General features: G+C 41.5%; 1 protein-coding gene across 9 annotated transcripts in view; it reads right to left on the bottom strand.

The window, feature by feature from the left end:
* Positions 1 to 18,817, bottom strand: part of PRKCB (protein kinase C beta) — a 331,318-nt gene that overhangs the window by 103,340 nt on the left and 209,161 nt on the right. For all 9 annotated transcript variants that reach the window (XM_042922008.1, XM_042922012.1, XM_042922009.1 and 6 more), the window contains 2 exons: positions 3,695 to 3,851; positions 2,362 to 2,496 (listed from right to left, as the gene is read on the bottom strand). In XM_042922008.1, the coding sequence (XP_042777942.1) occupies positions 2,362 to 2,496; positions 3,695 to 3,851 (292 nt within the window). The remainder of the gene's footprint in view (positions 1 to 2,361; positions 2,497 to 3,694; positions 3,852 to 18,817) is intronic.

Consider the following 18,817-nt stretch of genomic DNA (forward strand, 5'->3'; position numbering starts at 1 on the left):
AAACTTGGGAAAATGGCAAAAAGATGGCAGTGTGAACTTTCACTGTCACGTGGGAGTATTTTCTAATTAATTCTCCTTCCTCACTTCTACTTATTAGTTGTTACTATTTTTTTTAATTTTTTTTAACGTTTATTTTTGAGACAGAGACAGAGCATGAACAGGAGAGGGTCTGAGAAAGAGGGAGACACAGAATCCGAAGCAGGCTCCAGGCTCTGAGCTGTCAGCACAGAGCCCAACGCGGGGCTTGAACTCACGAACCTCGAGATCATGGCCTGAGCCGAAGTCGGACGCTTAACCAACTGAGCCACCCAGGCGCCCCAACTGTTACTATTATTTAGTCTTGTTACTTATAAGCCACAGTCAAATAGGACCTTCATGGCCTCCCAACTCTGCAAAGATAGACACTAACTTCTAGAAGTTTTTTCCAGTCTGGAGCGCCTGGCTGGCTCAGTCAGACAAGCATGCAACTCTTCATCTCTCTGGGTTGTGAGCACCTCGGTGGCTCACTCGGCTAAGTGTCCAACTCTTGATTTGGGCTCGGGTCGTGATCTCAGTCTGTGAGATCAAGCCCCACATTGGGCTCTGTCCTGAGTCTGGAGCCTGCTTGGGATTCTCTCTTGCCCTCTCTCTGCCCCTCTGCAGCTCAAGTGCTCTCCCTCTCTCTCTCTCCCCCTCTACCCACCCCCCAAAATAAATAAATAAATAGACCTAAAAAAATAAAACAAAATCTTAAAAATATATATAAAAAAGAAGTTCTTCCAGTCCGGTAGACGGATGCCCTCCGTGGTTGTGATTTCATTGCCCTGGTTACCAGCTAGTGTCACCGCTAATTTAACAACGTTATGTCAGCATTCCTGTGTCTCCTGGCATACCTGAATCAGCTTCTCAAACCTTCAGAATCAGCCATTCATCTTCCTGGCTTCCAATTTGTGAGCTAAGGAAAACTGTGACAAATGCTCATTATCTATTTTTTGAGAATTAATGTTGTTAACCATTTGTGAGCTGTGCTTGAACACACCTTATTACTACTATTCTTTTTAAAAAATTTTTTTTTACATTTATTTTATTATTGAGAGACAGAGTGAGACAGAGCATGAGCATGGGAGGGCAGAGAGAGGAGGAGACACAGAATCCGAAGCAGGCTCCAGGCCCTGAGCCGTCAGCACAGAGCCCAACGCGGGGCTCAAACCCACAAACCGTGAGATCATGACCTGAGCTGAAGTCGGATGCCCAACCGACTGAGCCACCCAGGCGCCCCTACTATTCTTACTTTTATACACACTTAGCTTCTGTCCTCCTTCACAATCAATAATAATTGATTATTAGTTATTCCTGACATTTCCTTTTCTCTTCCCTTCCAGAAGCTAAGCTCCATGAGGGCGTGTTTGTCTTATACCTGACGGATCTCTAGTGACCCAAATGGAATAGAGACTCAGTATCTATTTGGATAAAAGTCTACAACAAGGAGGACAGACAGGGAAGTTGTAAGGTGAACAATGGGAAGAGAGTGGAGTCCAGATGCTACATTCTCTTTCTTGCTACACCGGTTGGATTCTTATTTTCTTGCACTTGTAACTGAAAAAGCCCTGAATGAAGGCATTCAGAAAGGAGACCATTTCTCTTAAAGAGATAAGAGCATCCACTAACCCCTGCTTTGCCCAAAGCTATGGTGCCAGGTTAGACTATGTATTCTGACTCCTTTCCTCAGATGATAGAGAAACTGTTGCCCAGAGGGCTTACCCAGCCTCTTTGCTGGGAATATGGGAGCAAGGATTTTTTTTGCCATAAGAAGGGAACAAAAGAGACCATTACAGCCTCTTCCCAGCACCTCTGTGGCCAGGCTTGGTAGGCGGGCCCAATGGAGTAGTATCTTCTTACGAAACCAGAATCTGAGAGTGGATTGCAAATATCTTTAGGGTATATCGTGAGAGCCACTTTAGCACCCATGGGGCCAGCCAAGACATAGAACTGCGTCAAGTAGGACAGACAGAAAACAATAGAATAGTGAAGACTATAGCAAACAGAAAATCCGTGTCCTGTCTGGAGGGGGCATTAACGACTCACCTGTTCTCAACCATTGCCTTCTAGGCCCAGTCGTCCAGGTATTTCTGGTTTTGCAAGCCAGAAGTCCAGACTTCTATGGAAAGTGTTCTGATTTTGAAAATACTAGCGGGTGTTTTTTTTTTTTTTTTTAAGCACGAGGACCAAATAAAACATATATGTGAGGTAGGTCCAATCTACCAGCCATCACTCTGTGACTCTGCCTTTGTATTTCATTTTAGGAGGAAAAGGAAAACATACTTGTTCCCACGTTCGATGGACCAAGCTGTATGGTAGCTTTCAAAGCAAAATCCTCCTTACCAGCCATCAACACCGGCTTTCTGTAGTTCGGAAATCCCAAACGACAAAGATCCCATGAAGTCGTTCCTGCTGGTCAGATCCCAATCCCAAATCTCTACAGACAGCCTTCTGTCTTTGTCCGATTCTTTCAGTTGGCTGCAAAGGGAAAGAAGACAGAAGTCAGTGGAGGTCACAGTGATTTTGCAAGCAGATGAAATGTTTAAGAGGACAAGGCCCCCGAAGGTAGGAATTTTTAAAGAGTACAAGATATTGCAAGAAATGTATTCTGTTTCCAATCCCAGACAAGATCCCCAGGGAGGGAGAGGCTTTGCCAGTTTGCCAGGTTGTGGCTTAACCGAGCAGAGGACCTAGGCCAGCTCTGACAGAAACAGTTCTAGCTACTCCTGCTGCCTTATGTCTTAATAGGGCTCGTGGTGTTCAGGAAACCCTGCTGCCACAGTCACCCTAAGAAATGCGGATATCAATTATATAATTGCGCGAGTGTTTGCACACGCGTGAGTTTGCATGAGGCTGAGGACGTGTACAGAGGAAAAAGTCTCGTTGGTGCTGGTCAGGGCCAATGGTTCTGAGGCGCGTCCTTGAATGAGGCTGAGATGGGCCCCCAGTTTTGCCCTGAGAGAGGAGCGAGGGGATGGTGTTCCCCCAAGCAGTCATGCTTTGGGCCCACATTCCCGGCGAGTCAGACTGTTGGAAGCCGAATCCCCCTCAACCCCATATCTTCTGGGGGGACTCTGGCCACATTCTTTAGCCTCCTCAAGCACCATTGGTTATTGGGGATGAAATTGCCAATGGAGTTAGATCATTGAATATCGTGCTTTTTATAACCACGATATGTTCAATAAATATCGGTTCACGTAACTAACACTCGTGGGCCCAAATGCATCAAAGAGTGGCCCCAGGTTCTTGGAGCACTAGCCAGGGAAGACCCACCATGGAAGCTAGCAGAGAACTCCCAGCAGGCTGCAGCCTCAGCACATGCATATCTACAAACTGAGTCCTAGAGGGGTTATCACCACAACCTATGGGTTATGTCCCGCTGTTCACAGAGACCACTTCTCCCACAACTTGCCTTCACCTAGCAACACATCACACTATTTTCTATCCCACCCACTCCCCACACCACAGACATTCTCAACTCTATTAAAAAAAATAAGTTCCAATTTTTACTTGGCTTGCAATGCAAAAATGCATATGGAGGGGGAGGAAGAGAAGGGAGGCGGGGGAGAGGGAGAGAGGGAAGGAGGGAAGGGAGGAATGAAATGGAAGCTAGGAGAGGCACTCCCCGATCTCAGGTGGCCCACCACCCGCGCTGGGCGTAATAATTTTAACTCACAATCTGAATGTCTCATTCCACTCGGGGTTGAGGGAGCATTTGATGGTTTTGGTCTTCTGCTTGCTCTCGCTCTTGGGGTCAGGAATCAGTTTCAGTTTCACATAAGGGTCTGACAAGCCATTGGGGTCCATAGGTACAAGGTTTTTAGCATCTCTTACTGGAAACAGAAAACGCAGTTTCAGCATTAATAGCCCCAAAATGTTTTTGCATCAACCAGTGAGGGTTGTAGAACGTCCGGAAGAGTCCTTAGCATCATACTTACTTACTGGGAGGTGTAACTTATCAACATCGATAGCTAAGAAGCATACAAAGTGAGATAAACTGGTAAGATGTGGCCTCTGCTGCATATTGGTTCCAAACTGATTTCTGACTTTCATACTGCTCTACCCACTGTGCCTCCGAGATTAGTTGTACGTTCTCTAAGCTTGCTTTCCACAAAGCCAACAAGAGAGATTGGCTTCTTTCATGGAGCATGTTTTCAAGGTTCATCCATGTTGTAACATGTTTCAGTACTTAATTCATGGATGAAGATCATCCCCTTGTGTGGATAGATCAAATTTTGTTTATCCATTCATTGGTTGAACATTTAGATTGTTTCCACTTTTTGGCTATTGTGAGTAGTGAAGCTATGAACATCTGTGTACTCTGCCCTAAAAGGTCACAAGTTGTATGGTTGCATTTATATGAAATATCCAGAACAGGTAAATCCACAGATACAGAAAGCAGACCAGTGTCTGCCAGGAGCTGGTGGGTAGGGGGAATGGGAATTGACTATTTAATGGGTGAGGGGTTTCCTTTACTAGGATAAAGCTTCTTGAAACTAGATACAGGTGATGGTTATACAGCCCCGTGAATGTACTAAATGCCACTGAACTATATGCTTTAAAATGGCTAATGTGGGACACCCGGGTGGCTCAGTTAGTTAAGCGTCTGACTCTTGATTTCAGCTCAGGTCACGGTCTCATAGTTCACGAGATTGAGCCCTGTATCAGGCTCTGCACTGATGGTGCAGAGCCTGCTTGGGATTCTCTCTCTCCCTCTTTTTCTCTCTCTGCCCCTCCCCTGCTCATGCTCACTTGCTCTCGCTCTCTCTCTCTCTCTCAAAATAAATAAATAAACTTTTAAAAAATTGTTAATGGTTAATTTTATGTTACATGAATTTTACCTGGATTCAAAAAGCAAAAGCTAAAAAAGAAAGAGTTGCCCTCCAAGGTGCACCTGTCATCCCCAGACAGCCCAGAGAGAAGGTTGGAAAAATATCACAGCATTACAGGTAGACTTCACCCTCAATGAAGAACACCCTGAGTAAAGGAGGCTGTAAGACCAGCTTAAAGAAGAAAGGAATCAGAGGGTCAGTAGTGTAGACACAACTAGCAACAGGAAGGACGAGGTGGAGTAAGACATCAACTTACAGAAACAGGAAGAGGTTAGCTAGGAGTCAATTTGAAAGTCAGTAATGTAGGTAGCCAAGAGAAGGAGACAGGAAAATGGGAGTTGTGCAGATCTTAAGGATACAGTGCCAACCATCTGACTTATGATAGAAAAATCCAAAGTATTATATTAGCAGATTGAATCAAGCAATGTAACAGAAGGCTAATATAGAATGACTCCTACCAGGAATGCAAAGATGGTTCAATCTTAGAAAAATCTATTATTAAAATTTTTTTCATTATATGTATAGGTCAAAGGAGCAAGCCATAGGATCACTGCAATTAGCTAGAGATAGCAGGAAATTTTCTTCACATGATAAAGGCTATCTGCAATAATAGCTCCATAGTTAATGATAAATGCAGCCCCATTAAAGTCTGGAATGAGACAGACATTCATTACCACAGCTATTATTTGATATTTTTTCCTAAGTGTTCTGTAAGTGCAATAATACAATAGAAACAGAATATTGGAAAGTAGGGGATAGAGCACCCCCTCATCTCTTATCACCTTTGCTTCTACCCTTTTACAGTCACCTCCTCCCTGAAGTTTATCATCCCAGAAATTACACCACTTTCCCAGTCTCTGTTTCGTGTACCCTGCAATCCTATGCTCCTTCCTGTTTTTCCACTTCATTAACCCTAGTACTCCACTGCAACAAGTCTTATACCACCAGTCTGTTGAGCCAATATTATTTTTAATTTGTTTTAAGAGAGAGAGAGCAGTGGAAGAGAGAGAATCTTAAGCAAGCTCCATGCTCAGCAATGTTCATTCTCAGGTTGTTCAATCCCACAACCCTGGGATCAGGACTGAGCAGAAATCAAGTCAGACACTCAACCAGCTGAGCCACCCAGGCGCCCCTGAGCCAATATATACTTAGCCTAGTTTCTCCTCCCTATTCCCTCTTGCCTTTACTTAATTCACCCCCAGCCTAGAGTTCATAGTGCATTATAATCACTCTCTTGGAAACACCCAAAACTCGCTTGCTTGTGCCTCTTTCTTTCCATTTTATTTATCTGGAAACAAAAAACACAAACAAACAGAAAACCCAGCACTACTTAAATTCAAAGATCTTTCCTTTATTTTCCTACAACCAAGCCGCAGACCATTGCTGGTGTGAGTGGAGGTAATGACATCTGACTTGTCTAAGAGTATATCGCTAGTAATGGGTTAGGACCGAATAAATGAGATGGAAAGGAGGCTGGGAGGACTTCCGGGGGAGTGACAAAGGGCCCCAGGACACAAGCTGTAAGTTATTTTGCACGGATGCATTTCTGCACTCCAGCATATGGCCTTTGCTTCCACTTATCCACAGGCTGAATTCTCACTCCATCTCATCCTCATGCAGGTTGTACCTCATTCTTGCACCCAAAGCAAGAACTTTTCCTCTTTGACTTCGACTCAGTGAAGGTCAATAAGCAGGTCCCCACGAGGCATTAAGAATTCTGCTAGGCACTGGGGACATGGGGACACAGGGACAACATCGGATGTCGATCCTGTCCCCAAGGAATATAGAAAAACAAATGTATTCAAAGTATAGCTGATTGCTAACGAGTCGGTAGCCAGGTCACATAGTGTGGTGGAGACAGGCTACAGTATGTCAGGGTCTTGCCTAGAAGCTACTTTACATTTCAGAACCATTCAATCGGATGCAGAATATACACATTTAGCAAAAAACCTGGCACCCGAGGAATGGTCAATAAATGCCAGCTATTGTACTGCTATTTTAGTGTTATTATGCCTCATATTCAGTGTCTTCTCTTATTGTATTTGTCCATTTTCATTATGAAGACTTAACCATTTCCAAATGGACTGATATCAAACAGCACCACTTCTGGAGTTTTTTCTTTGCGAAAGATGCATCTGAGCTTTCCACGTGAACCTCTCCAGAGCGCTGCTCAAACCTTAGTGTACAGAAGAGTCACCCACAGGGCTTGTGAGACACATATCCCCGAGACCCACTCCTACAGATGGATTCTGATTCAGTGAGTCTGGAGTGAGAGCTGCTCATTTGTTTTTCTAACACGTTCCCAGGTGATGCTGCTGCGGGTGGTCCATACAGCACACAGGAAGTAAAGCTTTTCTAGAGGATATAATTTCTTCAGATCCCCATGCATTTTCCCCATCGAATATAATCTCCAACTGTTACTTCTTCTCATTTATGGAGCCTTCCAGGGAAAATAGCATACACCAGTTTCCAGGCTGGGATCTTGTAATGCCGCATCTATCACATAGGGAGCTGCATAAAAATCTGATCTGAGACGCCGTGAAGCGCCAGAAACTTGTCTGTCTGGTTGATTGGCAATATATATGCAAGTGCGAACAGCTCACTTCTCTTCTCTCCTCCAAGGCCGACACCCCTGTCCCTCACTCTCTGTTTCATGAACTGACACCAAAGGACCATTGCCAGAATGTTCTTCTATTGTAAGTTTACAACTTCACAGCTCTTTCCAGAACAAGTGTGTGCTGTATTCTTGAGCCAATCTCACAGTTAACAGTTTAAGAATGACCTCTCCTTGGGCATCTACTTCTGCCGAACCCAACATCTGTGATAGTGATATGACTGTACCTCTTCCCCAGACCTTATAGATCCTTTCTTCCCCTTGCGTCCTTTTGGGTTGATCCTCTACTGAAGAGGTCAGAACTCTCTGTGGAAAAGAATGGAGTGGAACTGATTCTGGGGCTGTGGCATTCACATCTCAAGAGCCCTAACTACTAAAACCATCATATCATGACCTGTTGACAGTAGCTGCGGGCTAACAGCCAGAGGCCTGTCCCTCCTGAAGCTTTTCAAAGTAGAGTCCTGTTTCCCAGCCACAATGTATTGAGGAAGCAAATCTCTCTAGACCACACTTGGCGAGACTGACTTTGATTTTTCTTGATAAATGTTTCTTTACTATCTTTGTTGATATCTAGCCAGCCCAGATGGTACAAAATGCTTCACACAAAGCAGAAATAGCAACCTTCCCCCCTGGTGGAAGTTTACTAAATGTACAGAAGAAAAGTGTCCTGATCCAGAGAACACTGCTCGTCTTGGACATGAAGCAGGTCGGCGGGGGGTGGGGGGTGGGGAGGGAAGGTCTGGCTGTTTCCATCAAAGGGTCTTCAGAGCAAAGGAGGCCTTCTGCATTCTGGTGGAAGCTACCTAAGACAGTGTTGAGTCCATAAAAAAACAGCACTACTGTTAACTATTTTCCTAAGAATTGTTCTTCAACCAAGAACTTTCCTACTCTTTCCCCTGACCCTCCCCCCACCCAAAATACAACTCTCTATTGGAAAAGTCTGAATAATTGTGCTGCTTTAAAGCCTCTATCTCACACTGTGGGAGATAAGCAGGAGCTTCTCTTCATCAACTCCTTTAAAAGGCACTTCCTTCAACATTATGAGTCCTCACTTGTCCTCCCTGTGTGCCCTTACAACAGTTCTTGAAAGTACTGCCCACTATGATGACAGCACAGAGGAGGAAATACTGAGTGCCCCTCCACAGGGGAAGCATAGATAATCCATAGCACAGTCATACTGTGAAATCCTGTGCACAGGTTAATAACATGAACTAACTATATGCGTTAACACGTTGAACAAAATGGCAAGGTGAAGAGACATGATCACAGTGTAAAGCTTCTTTTTTTTTTTTTTAAGAAAAACGTCTGCGCCCACCAGTGGTTCAGTTGTGGAAAGGTGGATCTCTGCTGTGAGTCACATAATAGCATTGGGTCAATGTTATATTTCCTGGTTTGGATAACAGTACCATATGCCCATGTAAGAGGATGCTTTCGTTCCTGGGAAATACACACTCAGATATTTGGGGCCAAGGGAACCATGACTCCAACTTACTCTCAGATGGTTCAGAAAAAAATATGTACATTGATAAAAAATATTTACTAGAATGATAAACCAAATGGGGCAAGATATAAACGACTGGTAAATCAGGTAAAGAGTATACAGATGTTCCTTGTACTAGTCTCACAACTTTTCTGTCATTTTGAGATTATGGCAAAATAAAGGATTTGAAAGACAGGGCCCTCCAAATCTTCAAGGGAGAGGTACAATAAAATACATTTTCTGATGAGCACCAGGTGATGTATGGAAGTGTTGAGTCACTATATCATATGCCAGAACCTAATAATACGACACTGTATGTTAGCTGACTGGAATTAAAATAAAAACTTAAAAAAAAAAACCAACCACGACCCAGCAATTGCACTACTAGGCACTTATCCATGGGATACAGATGCGCTGTTTTGAAGGGACACATGCACCCCCATGTTTATAGCAGCACTATCAACAATAGCCAAAGTATGGAAAGAGCCCAAATGTCCATCAATGGATGAATGGATAAAGAAGATGTGGTGTGTGTGTGTGTGTGTGTGTGTGTGTGTATGTGTGTGTGTGTATATATATATACACACACACACACACATATATATATATATATATACATACACACACACACACACATATATATATATATATATACATACACACACACACACACATATATACACACACACACACACACACACACACACACACACACACACATATATAAAATGGAGTATGACTCAGCAATCAAAAAGAATGAAATCTTGCCATTTGCAACTACATGGATGGAACTGGAGGATATTACGCTAAGTGAAATTAGTCAGTCAGAGAAAGACAAAAATCATATGACTTCACTCCTATGAGGACTTTAAGACACAAAACAGATAAACACAAGTGAACGGAAGCAAAAATAATATAAAAACAGGGAGGGGGACAAAACAGAAGAGACTCATAAATATGGAGAACAAACAGAGGGTTACTGGAGGGGATGTGGGAGGGGGGGATGGGCTAAATGGGTAAGGGGCATTAAGGAATCTACTCCTGAAATCATTGTTGCACTCTATGCCAACTAATTTGGATGTACATTTTAAAAAATTAAAAATAAAATTAAAAAAAAAGACAAACAACAACAACAAATTTTCCACAAAGTCGTGTATGAATTTAAATATCTAGATAAGAACCTGGAAGGATATACCCAAAATTTACTTAATGTAATGATTATATGTGAGGAAGAGGGGAAAAAAACCTGGTTTGGGGGTTGTGGGCAAAACAGATTTCAGCCTTGTCTGTCACATTCTGAATTTATCACAAAGAGAAAGCATTTTGGTATTAATAGCATTTTTTAAACTAAATAAAAAAAAAAAAAACACACAACTCGGTTGTGCACTTCCGGCCTCCAAGAACCCACCACTCCGGCCTTCAGAGACCCCGTCCTTGTTCCCCAAGACCACACAGCAATTTGGGTCGGCAGAGTGAGGCTCACAAACTCGTGGTTTGAATCACAGAACCTTTGGTGAACCATGCACAGACGCAGGATGACTTCACTGAGATCAGATGGACCCCCTCAGCACCTACCCCAGGAGGAAAGGAGCAGAGAAACAAAACAGGTAAAAAACAAAAACAAAAACAAAACAAATGCAGAGCCCATTTTTTGCTATCCTGCCCCACCCCTCTCCTATTCCAGTGACGCCCTGGTGGCTGACAGTTTACCTGGGCCTTTGGTTAACCCCAAATCCCTCCCCATTTCCCTGCCACACTGTCTCAAGTTGCAAGCTTCTTTGGCCTTTGCTCTAAAGTCTACCCCTGGATCTGTGTCCCTTTGATTCCCGTTCACTTATTACTTCCTCTAACCCCAAGGTTAGAGGCTGTGGCTTTTGTGAGCCCTGGATCCATCAGAATCCTCCTCCCATAGGTATCTTAACTGGCCATCCCCTGTGGCCTCATCTGATGGGTTCTAACTGGTAAGCAAGCAAACCTGGGGTCTTCGGGCAGCACACATGCAGCATCTAAGTCACCCCAAGTGTGTCGTGGCCAAGGGCTCCCAAAACAGCTGGCTTCCTGTCACTGCTGGCAGGGGCACAGTTATCACACATCTTATTATCTGTGTTGAGACAGACTTCCAGCTGGGACCGTCACAGTGTCTGTCTAGAAGAGAGCCTGTCAAGCCATGGCAAGTGAGATCAGGGTGGAGCATTATTGCCAATGAAATCAGGAACTAAATTAGCCATGCTCAGACTTTGGAGTCAGACACATCCAGGTTTGAATCCTGCCTCTGCCATGACTCTCATTAACTGGGTGACCTTGGTTAAAAGGCTTCTCTGAGCCTTGGTTCCCGTGTCTCCAAAATGCTGGTAAAACCACAGACAACTCAGCGGGCTGTTGGATAATAGCTAGGGCAACATTCATCCCAATTTGCCCAGGACAGCCTCAGTGTATACCTGTTATCCCTTTACTCTCAAAGTGAACTCTAGTTCGGACAATGGATTTGATGGTGACTGTAAATTCGGAGGACAGCAGTGTTAGGGCAGAATGTAGAGTACACGACAGAGGCTCAACAAATGTTGATTTCCCTTTCTCCTTGGGGAAAATTCAAATCAAATTATGTAACTATCGAATTATAATCAAATTATATCTCTGGCCTAGGAGAATATCCCTCCACTGCAATGTTCATACAAATGAATCTGGAGGAGGTACTAAGAGAGCAACAGGTAATCTGAAACCAGATGTGACACATCTACTTGGAAGCTTCCTGTTATGACTTGCCTCTCCATTCCGATCCAGCCACCTGGAGCCTCACGTGGAATGTTTTGTCGATCTCATTGAACCCTCTGATACCTCAACTCTTTCCTTTGCTCTGCTCCATCTATGCACCGCTACGGTATGACTTCTTTTCTGACCTTGCCCATATAGAGAAACCTTCCAGTCACTCTGGCCAGGGACTTCCCCATCTTCACCACATCTAGTCTTTGCAACAGCATCCTCTCTGCATCCCTCGGACCATCCGTGACACACGGCGTAAAGAGTGTTCCTGGAAAAAGCATCCTACGTGGGGCTTGGTACCACCATACACGCACACTCCTCGTCTCCAACCACAACTTGGTCCTCCACACTTCCTGTCTGCCCTATGGGGTGTCCCTAATCAACTGTCTGTCCCATTCTCTGCAGAAACATTAGGAATTCCCATTTTTTTTAATGTTTGTTTGTTTGTTTATTTAATTATTTAATTATTTTTGAGAGAGAGAAAGAGAGAGAGAACACAAGTGGGGGAGGGACAGAGAGAGGGAGACACAGAATCTGAAGCAGGCTTCAGGCTCTGAGCTGTCAGCATAGAACCCAATGTGGGGCTTGAACTCATGAACTGTAAGATCATGACCTGAACTGAAGTTGGGCGCTCAACCAACTAAGCCACGCAGGTGCCCCAGAGGAGTTCCCATTTTTAAGGCTCTCATCAGATTCCCATTCCTTCTCATTCACTTGATGATCTTCTGTTCACTATGTTTGTGTCATGGATTTCTAGTTCCATTATGGAAATGTGGGCTGAGTAATTTGTGGGCATTGGTGGGGGGGCAGGATTTAATGAGGTTTCCCTTGAAAGTTAACATATCACCAACTTGTGCATACCACAAGATTGTCTCATTAGAGGGTACAGGCTTCAAGATAGAAATAATTAGTAATGACTCTAATTATATTATTTAAAGTCACCTATATCCATATTTTTTTAACCTGTTTTATGTGCCAGAGCCTGGCAAAGTATGTTTAAAACCCTCTAACAAGAGGTATTTTTTTCTGTACATTTCTTTGTTCATTTCTACTGGTTTTTGCTTTATGTATTTTGACCCTATGTTATCTGAGATTCATCACCATTTCTCAGTCTTAGAGTTTACCTTGCACAATTAAAATATGCTTTGTGTACAGTTTATTATTTGTCTTGAACCCTACTTTGAATACAGGTGCTTTTCCTTTGCCCTGGCCTTTTCTCCAGGAACATCTGATACCCTTTTACCTCTGGATAAATATTGTTTGTCCTCTACATCTATCACTTTTTCATGATTGTATTCATTTCTTTGTCTCCTTCCTCCACCCTCTAGGAGCGATCCTTAAAATTTGTTTCCATATTACTGATTATATTTTATGCAGTAGGCATTCCTGCATTCACTGTTTCTATGCATTTTAATTTATTGTTTTAAATTACTTGGTATCATAACATATCCTTTTTGTTTATGCCTTCTTCTTGACCAGCTCCTTTTTCATTTCAGTCTATTGATTTATTCCCTCCTGCCCTCCTTCCCTTCCTCCCTCTCTCTCTCTCTCTCTCCCTCCCTCCCTCTCTTCCTCCTTTCTCCTTCCCGCCTATGGTATTTATTTAGTTTTTTAAACTGGCATTCAGTAAAACTGACTTTTTCTTTTGATATATAGTCCTGTGAATTTTAACACATGTATAGATTCATGTAACCAGCATCCAACCAGGATACAGTTCTGTCAACCCCTAAAAAATCCCTTGTGCTGCCGTCTGTGGTCACAACCTCCACCAACTCTCAGTGCCTGGCAGCTACTGATCTGTTTCCCATCACTATGGTTTTATATTTTCAAGAATGGTACATGGGCGCCTGGGTGGCTCAGTCAGTTAAATTTCCGACTCTTGATTTCAGCTCAGGTCATGATCCCAGGGTCATGGGATCAAGTCCTGCATCAGGCTCTTTGCTGAGTGTGGAGCCTGTTTGAGAGTCTCTCCCTCTTTCCCTCTCCTCCTCTCCCCTGCTTGGACTCTCTTTCTCTCTAAAAATAAAATTAAAAAAAAAAGGTATATAAATGGAATCATATAGTATGCAACCTTTTGAGACTGGCTTCCTTCACTCAGCATAATGCCTTTTGAGAGTCATCCAAGTTGTATGTATGAGTAGTTAATTCCTTTTTATTGATGAGTAAGTAGTATTGTGCTGTACGGAGGTACCACCATTTGGTTGTCCATTCATGTGATGAAGGACATTTGATGAAGGACATCTGAATGGTCTCTAGTTTTTGATGATTATGAATAAAACTACTACAAATATTCATAGGTTTCTGTGTGAACATAAAGTTTTATTTCTCAAGGGTAAACTCCTAAGAGTGGCATCATTAAGCCATATGGTATATATGTACATTCCCACTGGCAATGACTGAGAGAGTTCCTCTTGCTCTGTATGCCTACCAGCACATTGTATTCACAGTATTTATTGCCATTACTATTTTAGCCATTCTAATAGGCGTGTAATGGTATCTCATTGTGGCTTTAATTTTCATTTCCTTAATTTCCAATGGTATTGAATATCTTCTCAAGAATGAATTTGCCATCCTTATATTATCTTTGATGGTATATTTGTTTAAGTCTTTTGTTTTTGTTTTGTTTTTGTTTTGAGAGAGAGACAGGGAGGGAGGGAGGGCGAACATGAGGGTGGGGGACAGAAAGAGAGGGGGCAGAGGATCTGAAGTGGGCCTTGCACTGACAGCAATGATCCCAATACGAGGCTCGAACTATGAACTGTGGTATCATGACCTGAGCCGAAGTCGGACACTTAACCAATTGAGCCACCCAGGTGCTACTGGTTTGTTTTTAGTGAGGCTGGTGTTTTCAAGCTTATGAGTCTGAGAATTCTTTACTCTGGATACAAGTCCTTTGTCAGATATGTGATTTGCAAATATTTTCTTCCAGCTTGTAGCTTGTCTTTTCATCCTAGAACAGTGTCTTTTGCAGAGCAAAAGGTTTTTTTCAATTTGAATGAAGTCATTTTATAATTTTTTTCTTGAGTCATGTTTTCAGTGTCATGTAGAATTCTTTGTGTAACTCTAGGTCATAAAATTTTTCTCCTGTGTTTCTAAAGTTTCATATCTTTACATTCTACATTTAGATCTATGATCTGCTTTCAGTTACTTCTTATATAAGGTATGAAGTGAAGGTCAAGGTCCATTTTGTTTGCATATGTCTGGTCAATCATTCCAACGTCATTTGTCAAAAGACTACTCTTTTTCCATTTGTTTTTTTTTTTAACTTTTTTTTTAATCAGTGGGCCATATTTGTGTGGGTATATATGGACTCTCTACTCTGTTCCAGTCATTTACGTATCTATCCTTTTGCCAAAACCACAATATTCAAATGCTGAACCTTTATATAGTAAGTTTTAAGACTATACTGTGATTCTTCCAATTTCATTTTTCATTTTAAAACAGACAATAGGGGTGCCTGGGAGGCTCATTCGGTTATGTGTTTGGTTTCTGTTCAAGTCACGATCTCACAGTTTGTGAGCTCCTGTGTGGGGCTCTGACTGAGAGCTCAGAGCCTGGAGCCTGCTTCAGATTCTGTGTCTCCCTCTCTCTCTGCCCCTCCCCCATTTGTTCTCTCTCTCTCTCTTTTAGAAATAAATAAACATTAAAAAAATAAAACAGACAATAAAGTCTATAGTTCAATCTATAAGAACTGACATCTGTACTATGCTGAGTCTTCCAATCCATGATTATGGTATGTCTTTTCATTTATACAGATATTCTTTATTTCAGTGTTTTGTAATTTTCAGAATAAAGATCCTAGACATGTTTTGTTGGATTTATATCTAAATATTTCATTTTGGGGGAGTTACTATAAAAAATTTTTTTTTCAGTTTTGTTTCTAATTGTTTACTACTGATATATGGATTAATAATTGGAGCACATGAATGGCTCAGTTTGTTAAGCACCCAACTCTTGATTTTGGCTCTGGTCATGATCTTGCTGTTTGTGAGTTTGAGCCCCTGCACTGTCAGTGCAGAGCCTGCTTGAGATTCTCTGTCTCTCTCTCTCTGCCCTTTCCCCACTTGCATTCTCTCTCTGTCTGTCTCTCTTTCTCTCTCAAAAATAAATAAACATAAAAAATTTTAAAGTTGTTTATTAAAAAAAAAAAAAAAGAATAGAGGGGCTCCTGGGAGGCTCAGTCAGTTAAGTATCTGACTTCAGCTCAGGTCATGATCTCACAGTTCAGGAGTTCGAGCCCCCTGTCAGGCTCTGTGCTGGCAGTTCAGAGCCTAGAGCCTGCTTCAGATTATGTGTCTCCCTCTCTCAAAATAACTCAAAATAAACTCAACATGGATGAAAGACCCCACCCCCACTCATGCTCTGTCTCTGTCTCTGTCTCTCTCAAAAATAAACATAAAAAAACAATTAAAAAATAAAATTAAAAAAAAGAATAGAAAACTTATGAAAGAAATTGAATAAGACACAGAAAAATAGTAAAATATTCCATGCTCCTCAATTGGAAGGACAAATATTGTTAAAATGTTGATACAACCCAAAGCAATCTACATATTCAATGCAATCCCTGTCAAAATAACACCAGCATCCTTCACAGAGCTAGAACAAACAATCCTAAAATTTGTATGGAACCAGAAAAGACCCCGAATAGCCAAAACAATCCTGAAAAAGAAAATCAAAGCTGGAGGCATCACACTCCCGGACTTCAAGATGTATTACAAAGCTGTAATCATTAAGAACAGTATGGTACTGGCACAAAAACACACACTTATATCAGTGGAACAGAATAGAGAACCCAGAAATGGACCCACGAATGGATGGACAACTAATCTTTGACACAGCAGGAAAGAATATCCAATGGAATAAAGACAGTCTCTTCAGCAAATGGTGTTGGTAAGACTGGATAGTGACATGCAGAAGAAAGAGCCTGGACCACTTTCTTACACCATACACAAAAATAAACTCAAAATGGATGAAAGACCTAAATGTAAGACAGGAACCCATCAAAATCCTCGAGGAGAAAGCAGGCAAAACCTCTTTGACCTCAGCCACAGCAACTTCTTACTCAACACATCTCTGGAGGCAAGGGAAACAAAAGCAAAAATGAACTATTAGGACCTCATCAAGATAAAAAGCTTCAGCACATTGAAGGAAACAGCAAAACTAAAAGGCAACTGACAGAATGGGAGAAGATATTTGCAAATGACATATCAGATAAAGAGTTAGTACCCAAAATCTATAAAGAACTTACCAAACTCAACACCCAAAAAACAAATAATCCAGTGAAGAAATGGGCAAAAGACATGAATAGACACTTCTCCAAAGAAGACATCCAGATGCCCAACCGACACATGAAAAAATGCTCAACATCACACATCATCAGGGAAATACAAATCAAAACCACAATGAGATACCACCTCACACCTGTCAAAATGGCTAAAATTAACAACTCAGGCAAAGATGCAGAGAGAGAGAATCTTTTTTTGCACTGCTGGTGGGGATGCAAACTGGTGCAGCCACTCTGGAAAACAGTATGGAGTTTCCTCAAAAACTTAAAACTATAACTACCCTACGACCCAGCAATTGCACCACCAGGTATTTACTCAAGGGACACAGGTGTGCTGTTTTGAAGGGGCACATGCACCCCAATGTTTATAGCAGTGCTATCGACAATAGCCAAAGTATGGAAAGAGCCCAAATGTCCATCGATGGATGAATGGATAAAGAAGATGTGGTATAAATATACAATGGAGTATTACTTGGAAATAAAAAAAAAAAAAATGAAATCTTGCCATTATGGATGGAACTAGAGGGTATTATGCTAAGCGAAATAAGTCAGTCAGAGAAAGACAAATATCATATGACTTCACTCATACGAGGACTTTAAGACACAAAACATATGAACATAAGGAAAGGGAAGCAAAAATAATATACAAACAATGAGGGGGACAAAACATAAGAGACTCTTAAATACAGAAAACAGACAGAGTTGCTGGAGGGGCTGTAGTTGGGGGCATGGGCTAAATGGGTAAGGGGCATTAAGGAAGACACTTGTTGGGATGAGCATTGGATGTTATACATAGGAGATGAATCACTGGAATCTACTCCTGAAATCATTATTACACTATATGCTAACTAACTTGGCATGTAAATTAAATGTAAATTAAAAATAAATAAATAAATAAATAAATAAATAAATAAATAAATAGAAAGGAAAGAAAGGAGGGAGGGAGGGAGAGAGGGAGAGAGGGAGGGAGAGAGAGAAAGAGAGAGGGAGAGGGAGAGAGAAAGAAAAAGAAAGAGAGAGAGAAAGAAAGAAAGAAAGAGAGAAAGAGAGAAAGAGAGAGAGAGAAAGAAAGAAAGAAAGAAAGAAAGAAAGAAAGAAAGAAAGAAAATTGACATTTGTGTGTTGACGTATCTGGTAGCCTATTTAAACTTATTCTTGCTAGAAGGTTTTTTGGTAGACTGTGTGGATTTTCTACACAAACAATCATGTTATCTGTGTTTACAGCCAATTTTATATTTTCCCGTCCAATCTGTATTTATAACTCTTTATTTCTTATTGTCTTATTGCACTGGTTAAATCTTCCAGTATGATTTTGAATAGAGTGATGAAAAGGGACATTTTTGTTTTGTTCCATAGCTTATGCAGAAAGCATGTGGTCTTTCACTATTAAGTATGTTGTAGATTTTCTACAGATGATCTTGATCAAGTCAAGGAAGTTCCCTTCTATTTCTAGTATGCTAAGAACTTTCATTTAAGTGGATATTAAATTTTGTCAAATGTTTTTCGGCATCAATAGATATGTTCGTGTGTTTTTTCTTTCTTTAGATTATTAATATGATGGATTACATTAATTGATTGTTTATTACTTAAACAGCCTTGCAGTCCCAGAATAAAAGTCACTTGGTTGGGGTATATTATTGTTTTTACATATTTCTGGATTTTATTTATTAATATTTAGTTGAATATTTTTGCAATTATGTTCATAAGGAATATTTTTCTGTATTTTTCTTGTACTGTTTTTGTCTGGTTTGGGTCCCAGGGTAATGCTAGCCTCATAAAATAAATTAAGAAGAGTTCCTCTTCCTCCATTTTCTAGAAGAATAAGTGTT

This window comes from Panthera leo, chromosome E3, assembly GCF_018350215.1.
Source record: "Panthera leo isolate Ple1 chromosome E3, P.leo_Ple1_pat1.1, whole genome shotgun sequence".
Classification (NCBI taxonomy): Eukaryota; Metazoa; Chordata; class Mammalia; order Carnivora; family Felidae; genus Panthera; species Panthera leo.